Source organism: Melospiza melodia, chromosome 13 (assembly GCF_035770615.1).
Source record: "Melospiza melodia melodia isolate bMelMel2 chromosome 13, bMelMel2.pri, whole genome shotgun sequence".
NCBI lineage: Eukaryota > Metazoa > Chordata > Aves > Passeriformes > Passerellidae > Melospiza > Melospiza melodia.
In genome coordinates this window covers 19,139,308-19,161,154 of record NC_086206.1, presented here as the reverse complement: position 1 = coordinate 19,161,154, position 21,847 = coordinate 19,139,308, and the positions used below count along the sequence as shown (strand labels likewise).

The 21,847-nt window shown below is 40.3% G+C and overlaps 1 protein-coding gene across 2 annotated transcripts in view; it reads right to left on the bottom strand.

The window, feature by feature from the left end:
* The window catches only part of CDH13 (cadherin 13), a 443,548-nt gene that overhangs the window by 38,269 nt on the left and 383,432 nt on the right, over nt 1-21,847 (bottom strand). For both annotated transcript variants that reach the window (XM_063168107.1, XM_063168108.1), the window contains exons 9-10: nt 12,333-12,515; nt 11,120-11,373 (exon numbers count right to left, since the gene is read on the bottom strand). In XM_063168107.1, the coding sequence (XP_063024177.1) occupies nt 11,120-11,373; nt 12,333-12,515 (437 nt within the window). The remainder of the gene's footprint in view (nt 1-11,119; nt 11,374-12,332; nt 12,516-21,847) is intronic.

Here is a 21,847-nt window from a genome sequence, read left to right as displayed (position 1 = left end):
GCACCCAAACACATCCCAGCCTTGGCCACATTGACTCTGGGACTCATCTCTTCAAGAATCCAAATATGGACCCAAACACACCCAAATGTGCACCCAAACATCTCCCAGCCCTGGATACCCCTGACTCTGGAACTCACCTCTTCAAGAATCCAAATATGGATCCAAATATGGACCCAAACACACCCAAATGTGCACTCAAACATATCCCAGCCCTGGATACCCCTGACTCTGGAACTCACCTCTTCAAGAATCCAAATATGGATCCAAATATGGACCCAAACACACCCAAATGTGCTCTCAAACATATCCCAGCCCTGGATACCCCTGACTCTGGAACTCACCTCTTCAAGAATCCAAATTTGGATCCAAACACTCCCAAATATGTACCCAAACCTACCCCAGCCCCATCACACCCAGGAAGTACATAGTGTATTTGAAACAAGCTGGGGAAAAAACCCTCAAAATCCTAATTTAAAACTTATTATTAGTCAGGACTAAATGTGCTTTTTCTTCACATTATCAGGTGGTAATATAATTTTTCCTTGGAAATTATGCACTCTCATTATTAACCATGTTACTGAATCTCTCACCTCCCCTTTCCTTTTCTTGTTATTGATGTTACAAGGCTGGAAAGTTTTTTTCTTGATGAGTATTAATTTTATTTTCTACTTGATATCCATTGCATTCAGTGCACACAAATACAGTGCCCTGGGAATTGAATGTATTTAATCTCCTAAAATTCTGTTATGCCCAAGTTACTTTGTGCCGTTTAACCCTGGTTGGATACCCAGGTGTTAAATTTCTCTCACCCTTTTCCCTTGTCTTTTGGGATCTGAATGCTTTGCCTGCCACCTTCAATGCAGTCCCAGAGCATCATTGGGAGGTGAATTTTAATGTTTCAATTTGACAGACAAAAAACTGGAAGCCTCAAAACCTTTTGAAACTAAAACAATCTGGGGTTTTTCCCCTCTCTGAAACGACAGAAACTTTAATGAAAAGGCTCACCTGGCTGCACAAAGAAGGACTTGTTCAAAAGCACAGTTATACAAAGATTAAAGCCATTAGGGGCTTTTCCTTCTTTTTCTTTTCCCTTGCACTTCAAAACCCAAACTCTGCAGCAGTTTCCATGAGTCAGCTGACTTAACACCCCTGACATGGACAGGTACAAAACTGAGACTGTGCTGTTTTCTTTCTGGGCTAAAATGTTTTTAAAATATTGGTTAATAGCTTAGAAGCTTCCAGGGCCAGAATCTGCACACCTTGCTCCCCTACTAATAGAAATATTTGTTATTTTAGTCCTGAAATATTACCAGATGAAGGCTGGGGCTGCATTTGTGTAAAATGCTACCAAGGAGCCAGGGTTGAATCTCCTGAGAGCTGGGCCTTAGGAAATGAGAATTCTTGTGGAAATTTCCCATGTGCAAGAGGAAACAGTTCTCTGCCAGACCCATTAAAACAGGGAATTGTGTAAAAATTCAGGGTTTGGAGTATGCAGGGAAATCTGGGTGAGAAGGGTTGGTATCTCCAAGGTGATGTGGAGCTGAACACTACCCAGAGGAGCTGCCCAAGGGATGCCATGGATAACAATTATCTGGCTCTGTGTAGAGCAGGCATGCATGTCTCTGTAGGCATATTTACCCAGAGTATAATGGGCAGAAAATCAGGAAGAAGTCAGTCCCTAATGCAGTAATTCACATTTGAACCTAGACTGAATCTGCAGGCTTACTGCTGCTTAACAAAGTGCATAATTTCACTCTTACTCAGAAACTATTTTGCAGAAATTGGCATCCTTATTACAAAGTTAATAGAAAAAAATTCCAATTGAACTCTACAAGGCATTTTTCCTATTACAGTAACATTGCAGAGCTCCATTTAGTAAAAATGAGTGCTTAAACCTTCTGACAATTTCTTCAGCGAACTTCAATTCCACTCCAAGGATAACCAGCAGTGAGCCTGAAAGGAGATGGAGCCTTTGTACCTTGAAATGCACAGGCTGGGGCTGCCTTGCCACTGAGCTGTGGTGTGAAATCAGGACAGGAATTCTGTGTGTTGGGGAAGATTCTGTTCTCACATGGAAAACCCCTTCCAGATTAAGTAGGAATACAACAGGAATTCTGTGTATTTGGGAAAGGTCTTGATCCCATATGGAAACCTATTCCCAGATTAAGTAAGAATACAACAGGAATTCTGTGTACTTGGGAAAGCTCCTGCTCCCACATGGAAAACTATTCCCAGATTCAGCAGGAATAGGAATACAATGGGAATTTTGTGTATTGGGAAAGCTCCTGATCCCATATGGAAAACAACTCCCAGATTCAGTAGGAATAGGAATGCAACAGAAATTCTCTGTATTTAGGAAAGCTCCTGATCCCATATGGAAAAAACTCCCAGATTCAGTCGGAATAGGAATACAACAGGAATTCTGTGTATTGGGAAAGCTCCTGCTCTGACATGGAAACTTACTCCCAGATTCAGTCAGAATAGGAATACAACAGAAATTCTGTGCATTTGGGAAAGCTTCTGCTCCCACATAGAAAACAACTCCCAGATTCAGTGGGAATTTTGCCACTGAATTGGGGGTGTCCATGATTTATTCTATCCTTAGTCTGGAGATGTTAAATTAATAAAATATGGCCAGGATGTGCCAGACATCTGCTCAGCGCCATCCAAGATCTGTACTTGCTTTAAAGACACAAGAGCTGAATTGCTTAATTAGACACTTTCCCTCCATGGCACCAATCTTACTGGAAATCTTTGATTTCAGTGCTTGGTTTTGCAGCTTTTGCCATCATGTAAAACACCACTGGTCCCTGGAGCTCCAATCACACTTACAACCAGCCCAAATAAATTTCTATCAAAGCACCACTGAAAGCTGTAACTACACACAGATGATCAAACCCAGCTGAGTGAGACTCCAGGATTCAATAGCTTTAAAATATTAAGAGAAATTCATCCCACCCTTTTCCCCATCAACACAGCTCAAACTCACACTTTGTCCTCAAACTTGATAGCTAACTTATTATAATCAAGATACTCTTTACTTCTTCCAGAGACAAAATCCTGCCTTTTCTGAGGCTACAAGAGAACAGTAATGACAAAGTGAGTTATTGTCTGGATCTGCCTTCCACTGCAAGCATAACTTGTGACTGATAGATCCTATTGTTATATTTCTCAAGAAGATCTGCAATATTGTTTAGGCAGTGACATGAAAAATGTGCCCTATAATTTCACAGTTCACAGCCATTCATTCTGAGTGCTGACACGGTTGAAATCATAATGTGGCATAATATTGTTATGCAGGATAAAGACAGAGGGTCTAATTAAACTCCCCTTAAATGCTACATTCATCCTTATTAATCAAGAATTCAGGATTCTAAAGGTAATATCAAGGCAAGTTGAAATAGGTGACTGGGGCTTATTTGACTTCATGGAAACACAGATTTTTCAATGCTATCATCCACAGCTTTAACATCAACATATTAAGTATGATTTATGCCAACAGAGTGGAGCAGTGGAAAATTTTAAGAACAGGATCTTTTGACAAGTATTGTCAGGAGTGATGAAGTTTAGCTTCAGGTAGCTGGGTTCTGGGCAAAACTATGAATCATGGATTGAGAATTCCTGGGCCCCCTGCTTTAGGTAGCCTTTAATAATTTAATTCAGACATTTCTGCTATTTCAGAGACCAATCTAGGAGAGACAGGTTGATATTTTTTTTTCCCTCCCCTCAGGAAAGAGACACTGTTTTCAGAACAGCCTCACTCAATCTGGATGGAATTTCCCCCCCTGCTTTGCCTCCTTTTCTACCAGGAGAGGACAATGAAATAATGCTATACCAACCTGTTTATGTACACAAACCTTTCCCCAAACCTTGGGAACTGCTAGAAGAGCCAAGAGTCCAGAGAAGATAAGATATGAGCACAGACAAGGCAAGCAGGGAGGCTCCCTCCCCTCCCAGCAAGGCAAAAACTGCTGGAACAAAGCTCAGCCCCAGCTGGGGAGCTGGGGTTGGCCCCAAGCACTGAAAATTGAGATATACAGCAGCAGAAGAAGAGGTCAGACATCTGTCCCAACACAGAGGCAGAGAATATCATAAAAAGAGGGCAAAAAGAAGCACCAGGGGAGCCTTGGAGGGGTCCCTGACAGAGATGGAACTGGCTCTCCTGGATGGTCAGCACCAGGTGCTGTGCTCAGCTTTTACAGAGTCAGCTTTGGCAGATGTTTCAACTCTCTCAGCATTAATTCCAGTCATTTGTTCCCTTCTGTCCCACCTCTGTAGCTCCCACCTGAGAATTTTTATTTATTTTCTTTTTTTAGATTTGTTTGTTTTAATCAGCCGCTTCCTCCACATTAGCTCAATGTTGGTGATAAATCCAGGTACAAATCACTTTCTGCACAGGGAAACTGGGGCTGATTTGGCTCCATTTCCCCCTTCCAGAGTTACATCAGTGTGGTTCTGGGTGTGAGAGGAGAATAAAAGAGGTACAGTACAGCTCCAGAAACAATTTTGCTGCTTTCCCTAACGCTGTAGGCCTAAAGAGTTTGCTGTATGGGGGAAGAGGGGCCATTTAAATTTAAATGAAAAGTGGAAGTCAGTTTGGTCAAACTGCCAAAAAAAAAAAAAAAAAAGAAATCCAATGCAAGTTTTACAATTTTTTCCTTCAGGTATTAGTTCTATGATAGCAAAATAGAAACATCACAATAATTACCCACTCAGATAGTGTTAACACCTTCAAGGAACAGTGTCAGTAAAAAGATTTCTGTGTAAAATGCACTTGAGCCAGCGGCCACTGAGAACCTGCAATTACAGCAGTGGGTGAGGGAACTGCCCAATTCCATCCTCTCAGAGCTGATTAAATCTCCTCTTTTCTGGCATTGTTAGCTGGACACCCCCATACCCACAGCTCTCCAGAGCTGGAGTTTCTGTGCTTCAGAGTTCACAAAGACAGAAGTGAAAAAACCTTTCATTGCTTCAAGCAGATTCTGTCTCTCCCTGCCTTTCCATCTAACTTAAAAAAGAGAAAGGAAGAGAAAAACAGTGTACACTGCTCAATACACAGCAACTTCAGATCCAGAGATGCGCTACAAATTCCCAGTGGCTGGGTTCAGGCAGGCCATCAATAAAAACTGCAGAGCCAACTTGAGATGCTCCTGGGTATAACTTACAGTGAAAAACTCTGCTGCTGCATGCTGAGAGCATGGCTCAGCCATTCATTTGTAACAATGGAGCTATTCTCCTGTCTGCACAAGGAAAACAAATCTCCTGTTGTTAGGAATCAAAGACAAGTCCTTCAGACTCTAGGAGACATATTTAACCATGACTAAGTGTGTTGCTTCCTAAGCATTCACTCTTTAAGTCTTCCTATCCCTCTCTCATTATGGAGTACTTCTGGAAGTGATTGGAGTGTATCCCAAAAAAGCGAATTTATTGACCTCCACCGGCAACAAAAGTGCTTTAAAAAGGCTTGATGTGCAACAAAGTATGCAAAATTGATCCCTTAAGTGGCTGTGAGCACTGTGATGTGAAGCCTCATCCTTGTTCACAGGGGGTTCAGGATTTCTGGAAAAATCCTGGCAAGAGACACGAAAAAGGCTTTTTGAATTGTCTTTGTGATTCATGGCTTTTGCATTCTCTGTGTGGAAGGGTGGGGATAGGCAGGCAAGGCAAGGAGCAGAATAAAACTCACTTTTCCCAGAAAATTCTCCTTAGTTTTCTCAACCATTTGAGTTTTAGGAGAAGTTTACAGAGCTATGAATCCATTTCAGTGTAGTTTCAGCACTGTTTTATAGCATTTCAGGCAGCCATTTTATTTTATTTATACATTTTTTGGACGAAGATCATGGCTGCCATCGATCAGAGGTTACAACATTTCCACTGATTCCCACCAACTCCATAGCACCAACTCCAAAGTCAGGATGATCTCATCTAAAAGAGAACAGCAAAATCTCCTGTTCCCAAAGGCATTGGCCAGTGCATCACCCAGAGGTTCTTGGTGAGAAGACAAACCATACACAGAATCATCCAGGCTGCAAGAGACCTTTGAGATCCAGCTGCAAACCAACATCCAGCCCCTAAAGTGCATTTCCACACCCAGACACCCTTGGACACTTCCAGACCTGTCTGCACCACCTCCCTGAGCAGATTATTCTGATACCTCACCACCCTTGCCGTGAATTTTTCATTTTTTCCAGTGTCCAATCTGAAAAAACTCTGGGAAATTGAATGGTCTCTCTCCTCTCATCCTTTCATTGGAGGCTTGGCAGAAGAGACTCACTACAACCTCCTTCAAGGCAGCAAAACCCACAATCACCCTTAATTCAGTTGAGTTCATCCTCCTCCTTCCCCTGCTCTGATGCTCCAGCATGAAGCCTCATTAATGCTTAGTTTGCAGCACAGAAAAATGCAATTTATATTAAGAAAAACAGAGTTTATCCCCTCCCAGACAGAGCAGTTGCTGTTATCTGGAAATGCTGACAATAATAAATGACTTTGCTCCTATTTCCAGATGTGGAAACATTGTCCCTGTGCTTCCAGGAGCCACCTGTACTATGTGGGGCAGCTTGCTATAAATATTATACATAAATATTATACATAAATATATATCTTATTTGCATACAGAGCTTCAGATATCTCTGCAGCCTTTCATGTGCCCACGAAACTCGGTGCAGTTTTGGGTTCTAAGTTCTCCAGCTTCAAATGCTGCATTTTAATTCTACTTAATGAATTAGATATGCTTTAGAGCTGTAATAAACTTTTCTTATGAAGATATTTCTGAAGCATTGAGTCACATTGCTTACTGAGAATAAACAATATGTTTACATAAATAATTTAAAATCCAAGAGCACAGTAGGTAATAAAAATATATTGCCATGATAAGCCACGAAACCAGAAAACAACACTGGTCTAATTAAAAATTACAAATACACTGCAGTAAACAACTTATTTACACGTAGTTAAAAGTTTAACTGTTGAATATTCTGTACTTGTTGAATCCTAAAAAGGGAAAAATACTGAAACCAATCTCGTCACACAGTCAAATATTGAGAACCATAACTGTGTTTAATTAAGATCTACTGTTAATAATGGGTTTCAGAGTGAGGTTCTTCTTTTAATTTCCCAAGGTAGAAAATGTTATTAAATTTGGCCTTTAACTTCTCATTGACATGTACACTTAAAAACTTCTGATTAAAATTTCAGGGGTTGGGAAGAAGTACCCAAAATTAAACTCTCAAATCTGGCACAAAAATAACAATGGTCCCTGATTAAGAAATCAAATTTCAGAAACTTCATTACTGTTCTATTAATAAATTGTTGAGGTATAATTAAAATGGGGCCTGCTGGATTTCTTTCATTTTTTTTAATAGAAAAGATGGAAACTGGAGAGAGATTTAAATGCTTAAAAAAGAAGGGAAAAAAGGAAAAAGGAAAGGTCAATGGATCTGAGAAATGTGACCCAGCTTGAACAAAAGAACCTTGAAAAAAGGTTCTTTTTCTTTCTGGGAGCAAAGAGAGTGGAACAAACACAGGTTTCCACCTCTTATTTCCAGGATGATGCTCTCACATCTGCCTGGAGTTCCTCTGGAATTTCAGTGCCAATGGAAAGGGAATTTTAGTGCCGATGCAAGTTCTGCCATTGGTGTGCAGACCAACAGCCATAGCCACAGCTCAGCCGTTTGGAGCCTTATTTTTCTCACTGAAACACATTTTTTGCCAGCTTGTTTCAGCTTTGTAATGAAATTCTTCCTCAGCCTGCAAAAACACTTGAAGCTGAAGAATAAGAAGGAAAATTGCTTCAAAAGTACAGCTGTCTTCAGGAAATTTTACAAAGTGAGCCTCGTTTTTCAGAGATAAGTAATTCGATTCTGATTCAGATCTGCATTGTTCAAAGAATAAATTCAATCTAGTTGCAGACAATGGCAAAAATGCTTTCTCTACTCTTTTTTGTTGGTCTTGAAATGCATTTATCATGTTATATCTAGTAGAGTAACTAAATTTCCTGATTACAAATAATCAGCAGCTCCTTCTACAAGTTCTATATAGAAAATTAACTAAAAATATCCCTGCAATTGGATATATTTCAGTTGTAACAGGCTGAAAAAAGAACCCAAAGCCCACCAACATTACTAATTCTCTGCTGGTCTGCCCATTTTGATGAGATTTGTACTTTGTTGGGGGTGATGTACACAATTCACACACACAAATCTGACATTCATTGCTTCTTACAGACAAAACATGGCTCACTCATGATTATTAATAATCAATTAAACCCCAGACTCATTTAGGAGCCTGTGCTGATCCTGCTTGGCCTTTATTTTACCATGTAGTCACAGCAAGGACTGACAGCACAATTATTGGAATTGGATTCCACAAATTATTGGAATTATTGTTATTATCCATTATTATTGGATTCCACAAATTTGAAATCAGTGCTCTATAAAAGTCCTGCACATTGTCCCAGACTCTGAACACACACCTGTCTGTGGGAATTGGAGATAAACATTTCAGCCAGATCCCCAACCAGTGAGTGGTTTTGGCTTTTATACATGGAATTTCACCCTGTCCTTAATTGCAGATGCTGTTCTCATCCCAAGTCTGTCTTTTTCACTGCTGGCACCCAGGTGTTTCAACACCTGTCACCATTAAAACATCTTTTAAAAATTCTGTTTTAGCAATAGGACTGACAGGTATTCAAATTAGCCTTTTCCTGATGCATTCTACCATTTCCCAGATTTCCATTACATTTGCATTATTTTTCCTCTAACTTACACAACCATTTCCCTTTCCATAGTTCCTTTATATGATCATTGCTCATTCTCAGCCCAGGCTAGCTTAATTCTGCTCTTCTTTTCTGCACATAAAAGGAAACAAAAATCTTGCTTTTGGCTATAAGCCTTCCATGTTTGCTATGCAGATATAGAAAATCTTCTGGGAAAATTCTCTTTATCTTATGAGTTGGTCAAGATTTGGGGGTTCCTTGGCACCAGGTGTGGTGAACTGCAGAACATGTTTATGTTTCTTAACTGTTTACACCACCCTTAAAGCAAATTGAAGAGTATTCAGTGACTCACTGGGTGCCCTTTAAATTCAGGGTCAAAGTAGTTTGGAGAAATTCAGCAAAATCAGTAGGTCAAGAGGAAAATTTTGGGTAATAACTCCTGGATTGTTGGCTTTGGTAATGAAATCCTTACATTTTCATTGCTTTTCTCTCACATAATCAGGTGTTATGATAATGAATGTTAGTTTTCCCATCTCCCATGAAAATATATAAATTATGGAGAGCACCAATAAATTCATTTCTTGAGCTCAGTCCAAAACCCAGAGGAAATAAATACCTGCACAAGCCAGGTTCTGAGCAAAGCTGCTGAGGGTCTGACAAACAGAAATTCCATCCATAGACACAAATTTTTGTGTGTGAAATAAGAGGTCTTTGGAATAAAAGCTAAACTTAAGATTAAGGAATTATTCTATAAATAAATCTATTTAGAAAACAAGGGAAATGATGTGCTAAGAATCATTCTGCAGATAAACTAGTATTTCTATGACAGAAGTTGAAGGAGAAAAACTGAACTATTAATGTTATTAACAATGTTATCTTTGATGCAGAGAATTGAAACTTTTAATTATCTGCCTTGCCTTTTTCCTCCTTCCTCAAATATGTTTAAATTCACCTCCTCATCATTCAAACGCGAGTCCTTTGCAGTGATATTTTCCCCAAGACTTGCTGCTGACAGAGAACATCTCCAAGATCAGCAGCTTGCTTTATTGTGGAGCAGAACACGTGTCAAACCTTCTGTGAGGATTGCACAATCGCTGCTAAATAACCCTGTGACAGCAGAGAGAGCTCTGCCTATGGTCTGGATTGACAGAGCCATTGTTCAGCTGCAGCTTTGAAGTCGTTCTCACGAGGAGTTTATCCCCTTTTATATACACTGAGACCTGGGGGAAATGATACTTACAAGGAGAAATGAAAAATTAAACACAGCTGTAGGTTTTAGTGGTAGTGCCTAAACCTGTAATTCTCAAATGCTGACAAAAGCTGTCTGGAAAGCCAATTTAGTTTTAGAGAACAAAGTGGTTGTTGTTTTTCATAGAATTCAGATTCATTTTTCATAGAATCTGAAGCCAAAGGAACAAACTAGGTCGATCAAAATATAAGATGATACCATGTAATACCCAAGTTTTTCCCTGTGACATGGCACAAGTGTGGGATTGTATTATTACAGCACAGAAATAATAATTTATTTCCATTTATCAGGGCCAAGCCTTAGCTTCCTTTAGCTTCAGTCTTTCACGGGGAAATATTTTCTCAGCTCTTGAAAGCAGATGGACGGTCATTATTTTACTGAGGGACACTATAAATGATCATAAACTGATTTAAACCCTGTGTAAAACAGATGCATCACTTCTATAGACATTTTAAACTTTTATATATCTTCCCTGGCTCTCATGAAGGAAGAGTAATAAACTAAGCAGGTTAAAAGTAATTTTGAAAGAGTGCAATGTCAAGTCTATTCCTTGTGGCACTTGATTGTTCTACTCTAGGAACTTCACGGAGTGGAAAATTATTGTTTCCTGTGTCTTCAACAAACTGAATCTCTAATTGCAGGACAAAACATAAATTGTAACTTCTTACTAAGTTAAACATAATTCTGCACTGGCAGGCAAATTCTTGGGCACATTCCCAGTTAGTGGAGGATGAAAATGAGGGGGCACTGTGGCATTCACGTTTTGTGGAAAAATCCCTTCACTCAGGATATTGCTCCTGGGAAGCTGAGAAGCCTCAGAGAAAAAGGAAAACAATAATTATCTGGTTTGCTTCTCCTGTGTTTTGCTGCTTGGGAGATTGTTTACCCACAGGTGATTGTTTCATTGGTTTCATGTGAATTGTTTTGACTCTGGCCAATCAGTGCCAAGCTGTGTTGGGACTCTGGAAAGAGTGATGAGTTTTTCATTATTATCTTTTTAGCATTGTATAAGTCTCCTTTCTGTATTCTTTAGTATAGTTTAGTATTCTTTAACATAATATAGTACCATAAAATAATAAATTAGCCTTCTGAGCACCCTGGAGTCAGATTGACCATTCCTCCCTGCCCACAAACACAAGAGGCACTGCTCCCACCTGATGGTCTGGTGCTGCAGCGTGTCGGGGTCGGTGGCGTTCACCGTGAGCACCACGCTGCCCACGGGGATGTTCTCCTGCTTGGTCACTGCCATGGGGTTGGGGTGGAACACGGGGCCCTCGTTGACGTCCTCCACGGTGATCTGCACCGTGGCTGTGGAGCTGGGCCCGTAGGTGATGTCTGGGATCAGCGGGTCTTCGTTCTCCACTTTGATCAGCAGCGTGTGGAAGGCTGAAATCTCGTAGTCTAAAGGCTGCAAAGAAGAAGATTAGAGGGCAAAGGTTAGAGACAATGCTGAATGCTGTTTCCTTTAGCCCACAGCAAAACTTCAGACAGCAGAATTAGCCAGAAAGGGACAAGGACATTCCCTGCACCTGGTGGGAGTTCAGGATTACACACACTCTGTTCTAAAGGGCATTGGAGATAATAAATAATGGACTTAAAAACCCATGGAGACATCCCCCTGTCCAAGAGCTCTCATTTTGTTGCCATACCTCACCTCATAGACACAGTTCAATGCTCATCTATACTTGTTTATTTATATGCAACATGTATTTAACAAACAAACGAGTCACACTCATGACAATAACACAAGCTGCTTTCTCAACTCTTGTCTTGAAACCAAAGACAAATACATGCACTTGTCTTAAGATTTGACAATGCCTCTTCTGAAGCCAAAAAGAGAACGTTCTGGCACAGGCAGCAAACAGGGCTATTGTCTTCATATTTTTTTATTTTTTATGTTTGAGACATAGGATTGTCTTCATACAAAGACAGGCAATAAATTTTTCTATGAGATTTTAGAAATGTGGGATAAATTCACTTCAGAACTGCGGACTCAGTCTGAATCCACTCCCCTTTCTTCCCTGCTACTTGCATGTTTTCTCTGAGTGAGAACAAAATGGGGCTCTTGAATTCTAATTGTACCTCCAGCAACAAACAAAACTTTGTTGTCAAATCTCACTATTAATTGTGATGCTTACAGCAACCCTGGCTGTTATTTAAGCACAGCAGTTAGGACCAGGCAGTCCTTGTGACTAAAAAATAAGGTTACTGTGACAGAAGAAGGGGTTACACACATGGTTTGGACAAGGGCTGGCAGCCAATTTTATATCTCCTAATAACCCATCCCTGCTGTGCCTTGCTTTGTGCAGTGAACCCAGGGGATGAACCTGACAGCAGAAATACAGGGAAGGATGGGATTGTTCTTACCTTGACAACAGAGAGCATTCCCTCGTTAGTCTGGGGGTTGGTGTGGATCTCAAAGCTCTGCCCTGGGTTCCCATTGATGATGGAGTACACAGCTCTCCACGCCCCCGTGGCGGGGTCGTCACGGTCACCCACAGTTAAATTCACTATTACACCTGTGACCCCCTCCTTCACTGTGGCCTGGAACTGGAAAAAAACACGAAAACACAGAGGAAATAGTTACTATTTCCACTTAATGACTACACACACACACACACAAAATATCCAAGGCAGCATTAATTATTTACCCCAGCAGGAGGAAGATGGAATCCTCGACCGAAACTTTGAATAATGCATTCTCACTTTATGAAATATGAGGCAGCACATTTCAGCTGCTCTCCATGAATAGATGGCAGATAAGCAGTGATGTGATGGGAATGGAGCTTGGGAAGGTTCTGATCACAAGGATACAGTTCAGCCCATATTACTGGAAGGTGAAGCATGGAGAGACTGCAGTGCTGCATAGCTGCATGTATTCCCAGAAAGGGAACTGAGGGAAGAGGAACCTGCCTTGTTCAGACCACTTTTGCCTCCAAATCCACTTTTATTTACAAATAAATCCAGTTTTGCATTTCATACTCCTTTTTTTTTCATGAATTGTCCCCCACACCCATTCATTTTTCACTGCATTGTTATCAAGACACAAAACAGGTCTCACAAAAACCATTCCCAGAACATTTTTTTGAGGCCTTGCTCTAAGACACTCAGAAATAATTGGACCTCACGCTACCACTTTGTCTGCATAACTAAAAGTCAGTGCTGCTTTCTTTTTGCAGTGGAAGGATTTCTTTATGACCTTGTGAAATGAGTTGCTGAACGATTCAACCCTGTAAGAAAATTCTAGTTTATTCTCCATCATTCTTATTTATGTTGGAAAAAAAAACATTAAGAAAACCATTGGAAAAGCTTGCAAGGGTCAAACTTAATAACACTCCTCACCTTTCAAGTGCTTGAGGCTGACGTGCTAAAAGCACTGTATGTGAGAGTGATAAGATAATACCTGCTTTGGAGGTGGATAAACCAGGCTGATAACAGACCTAATCCTGAGAAGTGCTGAACATCAGCACTGCCATTACAGATCATTAGGAAATCTTAGCATTTCTAGGGATTAAAGCCTTCAAAAGTCCAAAATTACAAACTTTAATGACACAAATTGGTTTTGCTGTACGTGTGCTCCTTAAAAGCTGCATCGTTGGTGACAAAGCATCACTCAAGGGCAAGAGTCACCCAAGAGGCTCCAAGACCTGAATAAACTAAATGTCTTTTCCTCTATTTTACAGAAGTCATAACACTGCAGAAGATTTGGGGAAATAATACAGAAAGTGGTGTTTATTAATATATAGATTTCCCAGTCTGGACAAATAGTAGGTAAAGTGGATTTCCTCATATGAAAATAAAGAAAAGATGACAATGTCTTCCCCTGTGTTATCTTTGTTTTTCTTCTTTTTCCAATAGATTTGATTTATCTTCCCAAACCCCTTTGTCAATTTTTCTGTATAATTTGAATGCATGCATTCAGTTCAAGCTTTCCAACCTGATTTCATAAAAGGATGACATTAATAACTGGCTATTTCTATCTTCCTTGGTGTATCTAACAAAGCATTTAAAGATTCTTTTGATTTTGATGGTTAATATGTAACAGTTGTGATTGAGCTTTATTTCAGACAGTTCATTAAGCTCATTTTCAGTTTAATTAACTCTAAATGATAATACAACAATATTTTCACTTGCTTTGAAACAAATTAAAAGGAAAACTCTATTAAGAATCTTGGAAATAACAGAAGAGTGATTACCAAGATTGTGTTCCTTCCAGCTCAGCCAAATGTTTTTACTGTCAAGCAGACTTGGATACCCTTTACTCTGATTGAAAATAACCAATTAGACTGATTGATATTTTTATATTATTTCATATTTTCCCAACTTGACCATGCATAATATGAGACACAGAACCATAAGGGTCAGAATTTTTCTCCACAAGTGTTCAGCACCCAACAATTTCCCTTCAGCTGCATAAAAAGGTGACCAGACTTCAAGGAGCCTAATACTAAAGAATCTAACCCTTAGATTTGGCCAGGCATCTCCTCCTAATTCATATTGATCCTTGGGAAAAAAATCTTTTCCTTAATCCTCCAGTCTGATTCAATTAAGAGTTCAGTACTCCTTTCCTAGCTCACCTTGGGAACTGTGAGGGTAAGATATTAAAAGATATGGCTGTTTTATTCAGATACAATATTGTGAAATCTGTGCAAAAAAATTTATTATATTTACCCCACCAATGCCAGACTGTGATGGAAAAGATTGCTATGGCCTAGTTCAAAAAATATGGAATTTCAGGCTAAGGATGTCTAAATCAAGGACATCTCAGCTGGGATTGACTTTTTTCTGCCTACCTGTTTTCCCTTGTTTAGGAAGAGCTCTCAGTAGCTTGAGCTGCAGAGGGAAAGGGCACAAAGACCTGAGTTCTGCTGAGTTCTGACTCCTGCAGGTCAGGAAATGCCAACATCCCAGGGAAAGGCTGTGCCAACCAAACAATTCCAGCCGCAGTGGCACCCTCACCCCAGAGTCCCTCACATTTGGGAAACAACCATATAAACACAGATATTTGGAGCTGTCTGGAACTTCAGACTGAAATCTGTTCAAGATGGATGGAAAAGCAGAATGATCAGACCACAGACGTTGTCACAGAGGTCTACTCTAAATTTATAATGTGGAAAGTGCAATAAATCACAGATTTGTGATTGCAAAAGACACATATCTACTGTGAAACTGTGTGGCCTAGAAAAATACAGTGTATTTTATCTGGAAGGTGAACTCTTTTGTCTGTTCAGTCACCTTTATTTAAGGAATAAACCTCCCAAAACTTAGCAAAATCTGTTACACTTATACTGAGTCCCTTTCAAAACAAAAGTAAAAAGGGAATTTAAGACTAAGAAAGGACAAAAATAGGAATTAGATTAGGAAACAGAGAAAAATAACCACAGGTTTCTCACATTTCACAGTGAAAGGTTTATATTCTCAAAGCTTAACTGGGAAAGTCTGAACCAGTGCTCTAAAATAAAACCCCACAGTGGCTAACACAAATAATTGGATCACAAGTTAATTGATTTTACTCATTTTAAATATCTGCACATCCCCCAAGCACCACTATAAATTAAGAATAAAGGAGATGAGTTCAGTACTTTATTTAAACTGCTATCATTTGCACCCATTTGAACACTAATAACTTAGAAGGAGAATACCCTGGGCCAGAGTGGGTTTGCTGAAGAAGCTGTTTGAATTTGCTGCTTCTGATTGAAATGTGAGGTTAACCTGCTCTGTGATGTGCCATGCTGCCATTTTTTGTGCTTATCATCCATACAGTCCAGAGATTTTAGCAATTCTGTCATTTTTAAAGTTTTAGAAATAGAAGGGAGAAAAAAGAGGCAGCTCTTCTATTTCTGTGTCCAAAATCTTGTGGCAAAATACACAGAAAATGGACTGATAGAAATTTAGAAGGAAACACTGAGTGAACAGCAGTTAATGGGGAACTGGAACATTTTGAGGGAATAAAGTGATGGATGTAGAGGAAGAGAGTGAGGCTTGTGAGGGTGCATAAATAGGCTGGAAAATGAAACAAGCCAGCAATGTTTGCCACCATGGTGGACTGATGGGGAGTAGATAAGGACACTGGGATTCTTGTGAGGGACCACCAGCCTGGTTCCACAGGCCATGGAGAGTGACAAGGAGCAGCTTTTGTTCCTGACAGCACAGGATCAGTGCAGGGATGGCAGGGAGAGCAGAAATGTTCAAACCAGCTGTGCCTGAGCAGAGGAGTCTCAGTCCTACAGACTGCTCCTCCCTTCCCAGGATCTTCCAAGCTGAATTTGTTTCCTGATGGAGCCAGGAGGTGACACTGAGCCGAATCCTCCTCCACACTGAGCTCTGTACTGGGCTGATGGGACAGGGCACTGGCAGCTCTGAGGGGCAGGAAATTCCTCTGGATGGTCCCAGGACAAACCAGCCTGGTCAGATTCCCACCACACAGAAAGATCACTGTGCAAAATGTCATCACCCGAGAATCCAGGCACCATAGCCCCAGACATTGCTGGGAGGGGTACCCAGACCCTGTGAAAATCAGATTCTTATCTCACAGCCTCATTTAAAGCTTCTGTAGTGAGTAAAATTCTGTTTACTGACTTCTCAGAGTGGATGAAGAGATGAACTTCAGTGCATCTGAATGTCTCCTGTCCAGCAGCGCCTGAGCACAAACAGCACCTTAAAAAACTCTCAGAGTGGGGCACTGGCACCCAAATGAAGAGCTGCCACAAGCAGCAAACACAAAGCAAGAGAAACGTGCCTGGGGTGGGTGATCAGCACCCAATGGCTCATTAAGATTCTGCACACTGTGATTCCCAATCAGGAATAAACAAATTAAAACTCTGTGTCAGTTTGTATTTATCAGGGTGATATTCCAGTGGAAGGGGTTCTGTGCTGCTGTCACGTGTTTGTCTCCTCTCCTATCTATCATAAAAGATGGAAATAATGGGATGTATTAATTCATATGTCTGTGTTAGAAATTCCACAGAGAAATTGTATTATTGCAATTATCTCCCTCCACTGAAGCCCACTGCCTTTGTGATCATATTTTGTCTGTCTAATTTCTTGAGAATGTGATGACAAGTTATAGAATCTCTTTCAACCTGCTTGCTCTTTTTGCCTTTTCCTTTGCATGCTGCCATTCAGTACAAATGCACCTGAGCTCCCAGGATTTATTTGCCAAGGAAACAAAGCATTTTCCATAGCTCTGTACCTGGAACATCTCCAAGCACAAATGAACTTTCAGAGTGGTCACAAAGGTCTTCATTCTGGATCAATCAGGAATGAGAGTCCCATAAATGTCCCAGAAATGAGCATTTCAGGTGGAATTCAGTGGGACACAGAGCCCAGTTTGCCAGAGAAGGATAACCCAAGTCACTGGTGCTTGAGGTAGGGGCACCACAAGGAGGAAATTGTATTTTTGCAGTGACCAAAGAGCTGCTGATCCTACACCTTCCTCCCATCCTTAGGCTTCAGGGTGCTGCCCTGCTGATCTGGGCCCCTCAAGGGCTGCAAAACTGCACCTGAGCAAAATCAATTTATGCCAAACACTCCACTGCAGCAACTGAATGGAAAATGGTGTGGTCAAAGCAAACTTGGTCAAAGCAAGTTTGGTGCTACATCTCCCTAATCTCTTCTGCAGATTTTAAAGATATTTTACTTCTAAGACTGTGCACAGCCTTTGCTGTGTGGACACAAACAGCAGCTCTATTTCACTACAAAAATATCTGCATTAAAGTAATGGATTAGGTTGATGCAAGCTGCACACCAAGCAACAACACATGAAACCCTTGGAAAGCCATTTAGATGAAAGACATCAAATAAATATAAAGCATTATCATGGTATGACAAGGATTTGATGGTGTAAACGAGATGCAAAGCAGAAATTATAGCTGTGAGTCACCTAAACAGGCTTTATTATTGTCATTGTCTTACTGCCATAATGCTGGCTTGTAGGCACTGCATTATTTCTTGACTGAAAGTGTTTCTTTCAGCTTATTCTATATTTTTTCTGAGCACATAATATTCTTCCACCTCCCTGGTGAAACTACAAAAAGAATTCAATCATAGTTTAGAAAAAGAAAAACAAAAAAAACCCTTTCAAATATGTGAAATTGACCATAATAATTTTGGACGCATTTTCAGTTTTTACTTTTGGATCATTTTTCACAGCCTCTGCATTTTAAATGCTTTGTGATCTTTCAAGGCACACACCAGTTGCTTTAAAGAGTAAAAGCAGGACTCAGTAATGAAGGACTGAATGAATATTTTTGTCTGCAAATTCTTTGTCTGCAAGTCTGCAACAAGAGCAACCAAACTGAGAGATCAATTAGGTAAATGGAAGGCTAAGGATTCAGTTCTGCTCTCTGGAACATGGCTACAACGACTGCAGGCTCTGAACTTCTGCCTTTTTATAGAAAAACACAAAGATGCTCAAAACCACTGATATTCATCATGAATGAGAAAAAGAAAGGAAAAAAAAAAAAGGAAGTTTCAGCATGGCTTCATTTTGTTTTGCTGCTCACCAGTCTGCTTGGAAAGGCACTCAAAGAAGCAAAGAAAAAAGAACTTATTAATCAGGCTCCAGATAAAAGTGCCTCTGGAGGAATTTTCCACCAGGTTGAAGCTAAACTGTTTATGGGACTGAGACCACCTCAGGTATTAGAATTCATTATTTTGTTGTAGTGGGTTAGAATGAGAAAATAATGGGGTGGAATGGATGGGGGGAAGAGGAAGAAAGAGAGGAAAAGGAGGAAGGAGGAAGGAAAGGAAAGGAAAAGGAAAGGAAAAGGAAAGGAAAAGGAAAGGAAAAGGAAAGGAAAAGGAAAGGAAAAGGAAAGGAAAAGGAAAGGAAAAGGAAAGGAAAAGGAAAGGAAAAGGAAAGGAAAAGGAAAGGAAAAGGAAAGGAAAAGGAAAGGAAAAGGAAAGGAAAAGGAAAGGAAAAGGAAAGGAAAAGGAAAGGAAAAGGAAAGGAAAAGGAAAGGAAAAGGAAAGGAAAAGGAAAGGAAAAGCCTGCTGAGTGCTGCAGGGGCTGCCTGTAAGGTTGCCAACATGAAGGGTCCTCCTGTCCCTCTTGCAGACACCACAAATCTTTAAAACTTTGGAAGATCTACAGAATAAGATCCTCACAAGAGCCATCAATTAATTTACAGAACTTTCTCCCTACTTCTTCCCCACAGCAGTATTGAAAGCCCACCCAGAGCTGGTGCTGGTTTCAATCCTGTCATTTATGTACTTGCACAAGACTAAAAAGCCATTTTGGGGACTGTAAATCAGTGACGGTGAAGGTTCCTTGAAAACAGTTGCTTTTTGGAATTATTTTGAAGATTTTGTTTACACAAGATTACACTCTCCCTCAGCCTAGCTCAGGGCCTCACTGAGCAAAGGCAAAAAGATAATTCTAACATGTATTAATCATATGTTGAATGCCTGCTTCAAAGCCTGCTACCTCCAGGTGTACATCAAATATCCGAAGATGCAGAAGGCAGACAAAGATGCTCTCTATTTTTTTTTTTCCTCCTGAATATATAAATAATTTAGAAATGATTCATTCTTTTTCACTTTTCCACCTATAAATGCAAGGTGCATTCAGTGGTTTCTGGAATAAATCAAGTACCCACCAATAATTGGACACCTCTAGAATGATGGTTGGATCAGAGAAAAACAAATTCTCTTTCTCCAGCTGGACAGAGCACAGTGGAAGGTCGCTGTATTTATTACATTTAAGGAACTTTTGAGAAAACCTCAAATAATGATGTTATTTTCTGAGCTAAAAAAAATTCCTTCACCACAGGTAGAACAAACCTTATGTTTAAAACAAGAGCATGAGAGAAAAGGATGCTGTGAGCAGGGCTGGAGGAGCAGCCTGCACCTATTCACCTGCCTGGGGAGCAGACACAGCTCTGCCTTTCACATTCATGAGGCTCCTTGTGCTGCATGCAGCCAGCCCAGCTCCCCTCATTTCCTCCTCTGTGCACTTCCAGGCCAGAGCTCTGTATTCTCCCCAAGATGCTGGATGTCTTCTTTAGAGTGAACTTTAAATAAAATACACCTCTCTGGATGTTTCTTTCTTTTTTCACCCACCTGATTTGAGGAGCGCAAATATTTTACAGGATTTTTCCCCCCCACTTATCCTAATGATGGTGACAAGGGAAGGAGCTCTTGTTCAATGGTCCTTTTTTCATATTTAGCAGAGATTTTTCATACCCAAACCAACTTTTCTGGTGCTGAAGATGAACATCTGAGCATAAATGGTGGAAACTCACTGATCCTGCCCTACTAAAAGGAAAAAGAGTGCACTTCCCATCCAGGGCAGAGTTAAGCCTGTATTCTTCCTGGATGTCTTCCTTAGATGGAATGAACTCTAAATAAATACACCCTTTCTGTATTTTTCTTTCTTTTTTCACCCACCTGATTTGAGGAGCGCAAATATTTTACAGGATTTTTTCCCCCCACTTATCCTAATGATGGTGACAAGGGAAGGAGCTCTTGTTCAATGGTCCTTTTTTCATATTTAGCAGAGATTTTTCATACCCAAACCAACTTTTCTGGTGCTGAAGGTGAACATCTGAGCATAAATGGTGGGACTCACTGATCCTGCCCTACTAAAAGGAAAAAGAGTGCACTTCCCATCCAGGGCAGAGTTAAGCCTGTATTCTTCCTGGATGTCTTCTTTAGATGGAATGAACTCTAAATAAATACACCTTTCTGTATTTTTCTTTCTTTTTTCACCCACCTGATTTGAGGAGCGCAAATATTTTACAGGATTTCCCCCCACTTATCCTAATGGTGACAAGGGAAGGGAAGGAGCTCTTGTTCAATGGTGCTTTTTCATATTTAGCAGAGATTTTTCATACTCAAACCAACTTTTCTGGTGCTGAAGATGAACATCTGAGCATAAATGGTGGAACTCACTGATCCTGCCCTACTAAAAGGAAAATCTGGAAGTCACCTGTTACTCATATTATAAGGAAGGAGGAGGAGTGAAGTTTATTCATCTCTGAATATTAAACTGGTAGAAAAAAGGAGAATTTTATGAAATACATGATTTTTTTTCTTAAAATTAGCATTAATGTATGGAGAGACTGGTTAATTTGCTAGAAATTTGGGGAGATTGAGGGAAGGGAAGGAGAAATCTCTCTAAGGGCTTTAGTCTCCTCCCAGGTATAAATAAATGCAATGGGCAGTGACAAGACCTTCAGCAGATTAAACCTATTGATGATTTTAAAATTATTATCATATTTACCTCTAGGAAGTAGACAAGGTATGAAAACTGTATTTTAGTGCTATACAAAAGCACTAAACAAATAGAAGTTTAAAAAACCCAAACAACAACACAAAAAGAAAGGAATGCTTCATTCTAAATAGGTGAAGGAACAAAACTATTCTAGATAAAAATCTAGAGGCATCTTGTTCATCTACTTTGGTACCTCGATAAAGGTAACAGAGCCATATTCTCATTAGTTTGAGACTCCTGGTTTTGCAGAGAGGCAGAAGCTGCAATGAAAATGAGATTTTCTCTGTGTGGGAATCTTTGGCCTGGTTGAGAACAAGCAGCATATGCAGCCAGATGAGCAATCCTGCCTTTGCTGCCCCAGGAGGGCTCTGATTCCAGAGGATGGAGTTTTTCCTTGTGCCAGTTTACAGCTGATCAAGGCCCAGGCTGCCAAGAGCAGATGTTCTGACACTGGTCCAAGCTCTTCATGGGGTCTTGGGTGGGCAGTGCTGAGCAGCCCCAGTCCAGGCATTCACAGCAACTTGTATCTCCAGAATATTTCAGCTACAAATCTTAGCAATTCCCCAAACTTGTGGCATTTTGGATTGTGCCAGCTGATGGGGATGAGATGCCCTAGATTTACAAGCCCCTCCAGCTGAGAGCTGTCTGAAGTTATCCCAGTTTGAAA